The 11,781-nt window shown below is 36.6% G+C and overlaps 1 protein-coding gene across 9 annotated transcripts in view; it reads left to right on the forward strand.

The window, feature by feature from the left end:
- Window positions 1-11,781, forward strand: part of LOC106873084 (myosin-IIIb) — a 221,564-nt gene that overhangs the window by 84,036 nt on the left and 125,747 nt on the right. The window contains exon 1 of one of the 9 annotated variants that reach the window (XM_089339135.1): window positions 10,772-10,952. The exons of the other annotated variants lie outside the window; for them this stretch is intronic. Coding sequence (XP_089195261.1) covers window positions 10,889-10,952 — 64 coding nt within the window. The 5' untranslated portion in view covers window positions 10,772-10,888. Of the gene's footprint in view, window positions 1-10,771; window positions 10,953-11,781 lie in introns of those variants that run through there. 9 annotated transcript variants of the gene reach the window in all.

Below are 11,781 nucleotides of genomic sequence, written 5' to 3' on the forward strand. Positions count from 1 at the left end.
AAATGACAATCTACAGTAATATTTATAAAAAAAAAAATTAAAAGGAGAACCGAAAAGAGACAATATTTTATAGGTATTGTTAGTAAGGTGGTACAATTGAATCCAATGGCACAGTCTGTGTGTAAAATGCTGCTACTACTACTACTACAGTTAATAATAATAATAATAATAATAATAATAAAAATAATCCTTTCTACTATAGGCACTCGGCCTTGGTGGAATTTGAACTCAGATCATGGCAGCAGGCGAAATACTGCTCTGCCAGCTTGCTATCTTAGTATTAATAATAATAATAATAATATTGATAATTCTTTCTATTATAAGCAGAAGGCCTGAAATTTGGGTGAGTGTGGATGGTTATATTGGATATAAAATACATTATCATATAGAATATGATATAATACAGCTCAGTATAACAAATAATTTAAACATCACAGTATGGCATAAAAGAGGATATAACATAGCATATATAGTATATCATGATATACCATAAAGTATGCTATAACAGATGATATAACACAGTACAGTAGCTTAATGTATGACAGTAAACAATGTATAATATAACACAGTACAGTATGGTATAATGTGATATAACACAGTATAGTATGGTGTAACAGATGATACAACATAATAACAGTACAGCATGGTATAACATGATATAATACAATAAGATATAATACAGTACTGTATGGTATAACATAAAAGGCAGTGCAATACAGTATAACATATGTTGTAATGCCTGCACAGTATGGTATAACAGAGGATATAACACAGAATAGTATGATATAGCATGATATAACACAACAATGTATGGTTTAACATATTATGACATATTGCAGTGTATTATAATAGGTGATGTATAACGCAGTACACTATGTTATAACACATGGTATAATACAATGCAGTAGCACATGATGGAAGATATAACACAGTATGTGCTTTATCATAAGGTATAACATAAAACAGTGTATAATACATGGTATAGCATAAAGTGATGTACAAGATATAACATAGCGTAGTATGGTATAAAAGCTGACAGAGCGTGACAGGGTATGATATGCGATATGATGTAGCATAGTACAGTATGGCATAACATGATACAATGCAGTACAATATCGTATAACATGATATAATTTGATATGCTATACAGTATAACAAGAAAGAGAACAATGAAAGGAATTATTATAAGCCGAGATCAAGAAGATTAAGATTATATATTGTGGCTTGGGTCTCTCACGCATGCACACACACACACACACACACTCTTGCATACATACACATGAATATATACATATATGAATATATATAAACAAATGTACATACATATGTATGCGGATATATATAAATATATATATAAGCACATTATATATATCAGTACTTTTCAGTGTGCGTGTGTGTGTGATCCTGTACCTGTTTCAGTGGATTTGTATGTGTGTGTGTGTGTGTGTGCTTGCATGTGTGTGTGTGTTACTGTGAATATTTGTAATTGGTTATATATGTGTGTGTGTGTGAGAGCATTTATGATTATGGTTATGTGTAAGTATTTCGTGTATGATCTTGTTGTGTGTTTAATGTGTTTGTGTATGTGTGATGCTGTGTGTGTGTGTGTGTGAAAAAGTGTCTTTGTGATTACAAATGTATTCATATGTCTTGGTTGCGTGTATGTATGTGTGTGTGTATGTACTTTTAAGTGTGTTACATTTATATGCACTTTTAGGTTTGTGTGTGTGTGTGTGTGTGTGTGTATGTATGTGTGTATATATGTATGTGTGTATATATATATGTATATATGTGTGTGTGTATATATATGTATATATATTTAAATATATTTATATATATGTTCATGTATATATATACACTTTTATTCTTTTACTTGTTTGCAAGACATATATGTATATATATATATATATATGTGTGTATATATGTATATATATATATATATATGTGTGTATATATGTATATATATGTGTATATATATGTATATATATGTGTATATATATGTATATATATATATATATATATATATATATATATATATATACATATGTGTGGTGCATTGAATATATTGTCATCTAAATTAAGCAAAAATGAAAATGACACTGACATCTCATTTTAACAAATATATTTACCAAAATTACATAAAAATATCTTGAAACACTAAAGAGTAAATTTATTCAATAAAGTCCTCATTGACTTCAACCACAGGCTCCAGACCACTTTGGAATCTCCTGCACTCATCTGGACAGTCTCCTTGTTTAAGTTGGTGAATGCTGCCATAATCCTTGCCTTCATTTCACCTTTAGTGTTACAAGGAGTTTTGTTGGTCTCTTGCTCAACTGTGCCCCATGCATAATAATCAAGGAGGTTGCAGTCTGGGGAGTTAGGTGGCCAGATGTTAGAGGTGATGTGGTCACAGAAATTGCCTGACAGCCATGGCTGGGTCCTCCTGCTTGTGTGACATGGTGCAGAGTCCTGTTGCCAGACACAGGGCCTTCCAGCAGCCACCCTTTTGACCTAGGGCAGCACTACCTCCTCCAGGCACTTGATGTTAGGCCTCCGTGTTGAGTCTGAGGCCGTGTGGGAAGATGAATGGAGGCATAACGTTGCCATCACTAGTGATCACTCCAAACACCATGATGTTGACTGAATGTTTGATTTTTATCACTCTCGGTACATGTCTTCAGATTGACACCCAAACACTCTGAAGTGTTCGTATTTTTTAATGATGTAGATTACAGTTATGCTGAAAAACAAAATAATTATTTTTGGAGACTGTTTTATTGCTTTCCTTTGGAATTTTGTTAAATGAATATTTTTTAATTGTTATATTTCAGGATGAATATTTTTCATTTTTTCCAGACAAATAACCACAAGAACTATACATTCATTCTTTGTTTTATTATTATTCTATTCTAGTGTCCTTCATCTGAAATCTTTCATTACACACCCTGTGACCTCTTCAGTGACTCTCCATTCCATGTGTCTCCTCCTTTTCTGTTTAGTTCATTCTGTCTTTCTATTGTGTGTATCCTTATCTGCCCATGCGTTTGCATCTGTATCTGTGTATGTGTGTGTTTTGCATGTGTTTATGTGTTTTGTATGTGTGGTTTATGTGTGTGTGTATGTGTGTGTGTGTGTGTGTGTGTGTGTGTGTGTGTGTGTGTGTGTGTGTGAGTTTGCCTATTGCATTGTTTGTATCTGTGCCCTTTATAAATGTAATTTATTTTAATTAAAAGAAATTTTCAGAAAGTTATGAGGAAACAAAGTCGGTGGCAGGAGTGGGGGTACACACTCTTGTAGTTATGCCATATCCCTCCAAATTTTCCCAACTTCAAAAAGAAAAAAAAAAAAAATCAGATGTTCAAAGTCGACATTAATGAGAATTGAACTCGAAACGTTGAGCAACATAACAAACAGACTGCAAGTGTTAACGAAAATACACCTCGTCTGTCGTGCAAACGTTCTGTATAATTACTGGCCTCATCAGTGATGATGATATTAACCGTGTAGCTCGCAGCCCATCTGACCTTGATCAGATGAAGTGAGATGAACGATTAAGCCGCTCGGAGGATTAACTCCGACATCACACCTCAACTAAAGCGGGGAGGATTGCTTTATCTTTTTTTTTTATTATTATTTTGTTTTTGGTTTTTTGCATCAATTTTTAATAGATTTTTTTTGCCTTTTTATGCAATTTTTGCAATTTTGTTTTTGCATTTTTTTGTTGTGGCTTATTTTATGTTTTTTTTGTTTTTTTTATGTAAGAACATCGCATTAAACTAAGACATTGTCTTTTGGAAGGGCTGGGTTATGTTTTTTTAACAGCTTTACACCTCAAACGGATGCTCTTTACAGATCTCTCTCTCTCTTTCTCTCTCTCTCTCCCTCTCTATCCCCTCTCTCTCCCTCTTTCCCCCCCTCTCTCTCTTTCTCTCTCCCTCACTCACACCGTCTCTCTCTTTTGAACTTGGGTGTTCATGATTTATGGACTTTGATTGATTTTGTTTGTTGCTCGTAGCTGTGGCAGTAGTTGTGGTTGTTACACACGCACACTCAACTATGTGTGTACGGACGTATATATACATGTATGTGCATATGTGTGTGTATACATGCCTGTATATATGCGTACATATGTTCACACACACACATTAAATATTGATAGGAATGAATTAGGACAAGTCTCTATTCCACCATTAATCACTAACTGTGTTACACATACACACACACACACACATTCAAACATAAACATTTATATATATATATATATGTCTGTGCATGTGTATATACACGCATGTGTGTGTGTGTGTGTGTACATATGTACGCATATTATCCAGTTTTTATGTAATACTGGGTAAAGTGGATTATTTAAGCGGTGTTCTCAGTCTCGATATAAGAAGGGGGTAAGTTGGGAGGTGACCATCTTCATTTAACCCCACCTCTTTCTCTCACTTTCTCTCCCTCTACTTTCGGGAGGTTTGGTATTATTAGAGTTCCTTTTCCTTTAGTTTTTTTTGTTTTTTGGCATCACAAATATACACACACGTCTCAAATATACACACATCTCAAATATATACCCTGTACTTGTTTCACAGATTATAGAGACTTAGTTTTTGTAATGGCTGTATTTTTGTTATGTTGATGTTACATATATACCTAGTGCCTTGTAAAAAGCACCCAGTACACTGTGTAAAGTGGTTGGCATTAGGAAGGGCATCCAGCCATAGAAACCATGCCAAAACAGACAATTGGAGCCTGGTGCAGTTCTCTGGTATACCAGCTCCTGTCAAACCATCCAACCCATGCTAGCATGGAAAAGAGTCATTAAATGATTATGATGGTGATGATATATGTATATACTTATGTTTGTGTGTATATATATATATATATATATATATATATATATATATATATATATCATTGCTATTAAATCAAACTGACGTATGTCCAAATTTGGCCAAATGCTTTTTTTTTCAATAGATAACCGTACTTGGAAGCGGTTAAAGATTGGTGACAGGAAGGGCATCCAGAAAATCTAAATATAAACAATCCCATCATTGGAATCTCAAAGCTACAAGATTACAGCTTGATTGATTCAAAACAATCCGAATAAAGAAGTATTACATCTGACAGAGAAATCTGAATGCTACGGGGGTTAGTGTGGAAAAAGAAATTGGAGTTTGGGGGAGGGAGCAATATTTCATGTACCTTGACTTTGTTGATGGTGATGGTGTTGGTAGTGATGGTAGTGGTGGTGGTGGTGGTGGTGGTGGTGGTGGTGGTGGTGGTGGTGGTGGTGCTAGTGATGATTGTTGGTAGTGATGGTGGTAGTGGTGGCAATTGTAAGTAATGATGGTGATGGTAGTGGTGATGGCTGTGATGGTGTTGAGGTGATAGTTGTGTGATAGTGGCAGTGGTGATTGTGGTGTTGATGATGGTGGTTATGGTGATGTTGATGATGATGGTGATGGTAGTTATGATGATGATGGTGGTGGTAGTGTTAGTAGCAGTGGTGATGGTGGTGAATATAATGATGATGATGATGATGGAGGTGGAGGTGGTTATAACAAAGACTAAATGCCTCTCACCATGCCACGGTCAAGACAACCAACACCCAGTGCCAAATAAAGGCAGCTTAATGAATCTTTAATGAATAATCTTTAATCAATAATCTTCATTGTTTCTTATATTGACACAAGGCTGCAGGAGGAGATTGAACTGGTTTGACCTCAGTATATTACAGGTGCCTATTTTATTGCTCTCTGAGAGAGGGAAAGCAAAATTGATCTTCTAGTCAGGATTTGATGTTAGATTTTCAAGAGACGGAACCAAATTGCACAAAGCATTTAGTCTCCCACTCTTCCCGTTCCTCCCCCTCTGCCCACACCAGGCCACATATTTTTTAGTGGGTTGACCAATGATGGGGAACCTCAGATGATCATGTTGGAGTTAACTTTAACCTCACTAAGCTATATTGGTTTCAAATACCGCTAACTTTTTTTCCTGGCATATGAACAATTCTTGCGGCTGGCCATCTTCTCATAAGGCTGTATTGAAGTCAATTTCTATCTGACAAGGCCACATTGAAATTAATTTCCATCTCAGATAGCCATGTTGAAGTCGGCCACATTGAAGTTGACTTGCCATCTGACAAGGCTCCTTTGAAGTTAATTTGCCATCTGACATGGCCACATTGAAGTCAGTCATGATTTAACAAGGCCACATTGAAGTTAATTACTACCTGATGAGGCTAAATGAAAGTCAGCTGCCATTCGACAAAACCTCATTAATGTTTGGCCTTTACCTGAAAAGGCCAAATTAAAATTAGCTGCCATCTTCGATGGCAATATTGAACATAAATACCACTTAGCAAGGCCATATTGAAGTTAGCTGTCATCTGATATGACCACAATGAAGTCACCTACTTACATAAATTTCACTATTAATTGAAGCAAATTAACACATAACTGCTGACGGCTAAAATATCTTTGTTGCTAAAATATGCACCATCATCATTATCATCATTTAGTGTCTGTTTTCCATGCTGGCATGGGTTGGACAGTTTGACAGGAGGTGGTGAGCTGGAGGGCTGCAGCAGGCTCCAGTTGTCTGTTTTGGCAGGGTTTCTATGGCTGGATGCATTTCCTAATGCCTGCCACTTTACACATGTGCTGGGTGCTTTTTACGTGGCACCAGCATGGGTGATATTTACATGGCACTGGCTTTTATGTGGCACCACTGTTATATAAGAGGCAATACTGAAGCCAGTCCTGATGATGAGGATGTGCAAATCTAGAAATGTTGATTACAGATCCTTCATCTTTACTTGTTTCAGTCATTTATGTAGGTCAACCTACACAAGCTGATGATGTGTGTGAAAAGCAAAAGAGGAATTTTGATAAAACTAGTTTTTAAACATCAAATGGCTACGGGGGTGGGGGGGTCCATCAGAATAAGATTGCAATCAAAGGGGTCCATAAATGAAAAAATGGTTGAGAACCCCTGGGCTTGACTAATCTGGCTATGTCTTCCCAGAGGTAAAAATGGGTTTGTGCAGGGCCATCACCTTTATATAGAAAACAAATAAAGCAAAGTTGAAGAATCATTGATGACAACTGAAAAACCAACAAATACCTGGGAGATGGGAGGCTGTCCTTCAGGGAAAAGTTTGATGCAGGGCCACAAATTCCAAAAGGAAGGAAACTGGTTTCCTGGATTACATATTAGGCTCTGATCTGTAACCCATAAGGGAGGTGGAAGAGGGGAGAACTCCCTAAAAATAGTTAGAGGTAGGATACTGAGGTAGAGCTAAAAAAATTTGGGATCCAATTAGAGAGAAACAGTGAAGATGACCCTGAGACGCAAACAGTAGGGGACTGTTGTTGATGGCCTACACTTCATAGGAAGGCTTATGAAGGAAAATGAAGATGCTACTACATAAACCATCACATATACAACCACCACTACACATGCTATATAATATCCACCAGTGACTGTTAACATAATGTTGTTCAAGCCTCTGTGGGAACCTCTGCATGGCTACTTGATCTGCTAGAAATAGCAGTCAAATCTACAGCTGAAGCAGAAGCAAGAAGAACCATGTATTTTTCTCATCACTTCTCAAGAAAAGAAGGTCAATTTCTTTGTTGGAATAAACTCAGATTTTTGTTTTTATCGAAAGAAATAACGGTTTGGTTTAACTTTGTCCACCAGAGAAACAGCAGGGGACGAATTTACATAAACAAACAACACAGCATATTGATTCCTGTTGTTGTAGTGCTACCACGATGATGATGATGATGGCCACCACCATGACTACTACTATCATAACTAGCACCACCACCATCACTACTGCCACCACAATGCTACTAACATTGCTGTACCACCAATACCACCACCACCACCACCACCACCACCACAACTACTACCACCACCACCATGATTACTACTACCACCATGACTACTACTATCATGACCACCACAACCACCACTACCACCAACGCTACTACTACTACTACTACTACCATCGCTAGCACCACCACTACCACTATCACCAACCCCAATATTGCTGCTGCTGCTGCTACTACTATTACTACTACTACTACTACTACTACTAATGTTGCTACTACTACTACTTGATGCTTTGGCCTCTTCCCTCCCCCAAACTCAAATAATTTTCCCCAAACTAACCAAAAACACGCTTTTGTTTACCCCCCCCCTCCATTTCTTGTTCTGACTCAACCACCGGGATACTTCCTACTTCCACACAATAGAATCTCACTCCATTATCTCCTTCTGAACCTTCCATGCCCCTCCCCTTCAATGCCTATAACAACACACATACAAAAACATAAAAACCACTGAAGAATTTTCCAAATTAATTCCACCATATTCCAATCTATTTTGACTCACAGACAACATTCTACAACTGTTTTTTAAACTTTTGCTCTTGTTTGTTTGTTTTTATTCAGTTATGTTGTTGTGTGGTTAAGAAGTTCGCTTTGCAACCCCATGGCTTCAGGTTCAGTCCCACTGTGTGGCACCTTGGGCAAGTGTCTTCTAATATAGCCCTGTATCAACAAATGCCTTGTGGGTGAATTTGGTAAATGGAAACTGTGTGAAAGCCTATTGTGTATGTGGGTGTGTGCACGCACTTGTGTGTGTGTGTGTGTGTGTGTGTGTGTGAGAGTATCATCATCATCATCATTTAATGTCTGCCTTCCATGCTGGCATGGGTTGGAAGGTTTGTCAGGAACTGGCAAGCCAGGGAACTGCACCAGGCTCCAGTTGTTTGTTCTGGCCTGGTCCCTTCCTAATGCCAACCATTTATACAGAGTGTACTGGGTGCTTTTCAATGTTGTTGTTGTTATTATTATTATTATTATTGTCTGGATGTGTATATGTGTGTGTCCATGTGTGTGTAAGTACATGAGTGTGTTGACAACTGCATAGACATATCCATTGTTGTCTACTGAGAGATATCCTGTGAGGCGCCACCTCACTTCTTGTCTGACACCAATATCGGTCGTCCTTTTTATTCAGTGCCATTTCTAAAGAATCTCTCAAGTCACCTACTGGCTTCAACAATAGAATGGTGTCGTTCGCAATATAACGAGGAGTTTGTAAAATTGTGTAATTAGTTTTCTTAACAAGAATGAATTTCAGAAATTATGAAATGTCTCTGCCAAGAATATGTAATTTTTATATTTCTAATTTATTAATTATTATTATCATTGTTGTTGTTGTTGTTGTTGTTATCATCATCGGCATTAATATTATTGATATGCCAAAGAAGTTCATTAGCCAAAGATGGTTCAAAGTTGAGATTGGCACCAGACAAGTATATTTCGTCTAATTTGATTATTCTTCTAGCCATAAGCTATTGGTCATTATCAAAATTATTGATAATATGTCTAGTTTTGATAAATTAACCTATAATAATAATAATAATAATAATAATAATAATAATAATAATAATAATAATAATAATAAACACAATGTTGATGTTGAGGACGATGATGATGATTGTTTCAAATTTAGACGCATGATCAACAATTTTAAGAGAAGGGGTTCAATCGATACCATTGACCACTTAGCTTGAATGGTCCTTTATTTTCTTGACCCCCCTCCCCAAGGCACAGTTGACCTCAAGAGAAAGTAGAAGAAATAGCTTATTTGACCTCGTTAGTGATATCCTAATTTTTACATCTCAACAACAAAGTTTAATTTTCTCTGCAGTTGATTCTTAATCTCTCAAGATTATTCATCTTTCCTTTTCTTGTGAGTTTCTAAACAACTGGCTCAAGGGTTTGCATTATCTTTCTTTGACTGTGAACAAGAGGAATTTCATCTCAGTTCTTCTAGAATTGTATGCACCTGTCATTCAGAACCTACCTGAATGATCAAACATTGTGCTGTAGGTGTATTTGAGTTATTCCTCTTTGTTGACTTTTTTTTTTCTGTATGTGTCCACTGACCAAAGTAGCTTTTACCAGGCTTCACTGTATACAAGTGGTTATTTGCTTATATATATATATATGTGTGTGTGTGTGTATACAAATATATATATATATATATATATATATATGTGTGTGTATACATATATATGTATATATATATGTTGTGTGCATCACTTAGTATATTGCCACCTACTTGAATTACACACACAATGTATATAACGGAGTATGTATGTATTGTATCTGTGAGTATGCATATATATATATATATATATATATATATATATATATATATATGTATGTATGTATGTACATCTGTGTGTCTGCATGCGTATGTGTATATATCTATGTACAATTACACGCACACACACACACGTATTACAATCAATTCAGATTATCTCCGCATTTATCCGATGATGCTGTGGAGGGAGAGTGGTTTGGGTGATGGAGGGGAAGGGGTGGGGTGGGTGAGTAAAGTAAGCAAAATAGACAAATGAAATATTTTTTTTGTTTTTTTATGTTTTTTTTTTTACCTTTGTTTTATATTTATTTATTTTTTTCCTTACTTTCTCTTCTGTTTGGATACCCAAATCATAATTTATTTCTATAACTTGGACATGTCTTCCTTTGTGAACTTCAAATCTTCCAGTATGCTTGCTATTGAAACTGGATAAGCGGTCGCCCACCCTAAAAGTTGGCGTTTTCTTTTCCCTTTTCTTTTTCTTCTTTCAAACCAACTGTAATCACCATTGCCACTACCACCACCACCACCACCTTCATATCATCACCATCTCTGCCACCACCAACACCACTACCACAACAACAACTATAACAACCACTAAGTTTTAAACATTACCTCTTTCACAACATCGGGACCTACATTGAGAACGTAAAGGACACTAAATAGGGACTTTGTCCCAGACCCCTATTTCATCATGGTTGCGGGATCAGGAAACATGGATCATGACCGAATTGCTATCCAACGGGGCAAAAGACCAGGTGTGTTTGTCTTACAGTATATATTGCCATTTTCCTCGTAATCATCATCATCATCTCTCATCTTAATTATTATTATTTATTGTTATTGTTATTATTATTATTATTATTATTATTTGATTATAACCTCTCCATTTCTGACCTTTATTTGAGTTTTCTGAATCTGTATTTTTATTTTTCTCTCTCAGAAAAAAATTCCACTCTTCCCCCCACCCCTCGTCTTTCCAATCTCTTGCATCCTTTCTTCCCCACTATCTCTTCCTATTCCTCTATTTCCCTCCTCCTCCTACAGCCTCTCTCTCTCTCTCTCTCTTGCTCTCCCTCTCTTTTGCTCTCCTTCCTGCACTCATTCTACCCTCCCTTGTTATTTGTCTTTGACTTACATGCTCCAAACTGCTCCCTCCCTCCCTCCCCCCTATCTCTCCTCCTCTTTTACTGCCCTCTCCTCTATTATTCTCTCTCTCTCTCTCTATTAACTTTCCACACTCAATCTTCCCATCTTTTGACTTCATCCTCCCCTCATATCCTCCTGGTTAATCTCCACCATTTTCACTTTACACTCCACCCTGCCCCGTCTCACACCCCCACTCTACCCCACCAGCTAATCACATTTACTTCCCTCTTTCTCTCTCTCTCTCTCTCCTCTTTCTCTCTCTCATTCCTCGTTAAGCTGACACCTGATATTTCTTAATCACTTCATCATAGGGTGTTCTATGTTACTATGACAACTTCACTTTATATAATGTACTGTCTGTTCCTCAATGTATAATTGTGTAATTACATGCATGTGATTTTGTATGCATATATATTTATGCATTTGTGTATTTAAGCA

This window comes from Octopus bimaculoides, chromosome 21 (genome assembly GCF_046866305.1).
Source record: "Octopus bimaculoides isolate indiv1 chromosome 21, ASM4686630v1, whole genome shotgun sequence".
Classification (NCBI taxonomy): domain Eukaryota; kingdom Metazoa; phylum Mollusca; class Cephalopoda; order Octopoda; family Octopodidae; genus Octopus; species Octopus bimaculoides.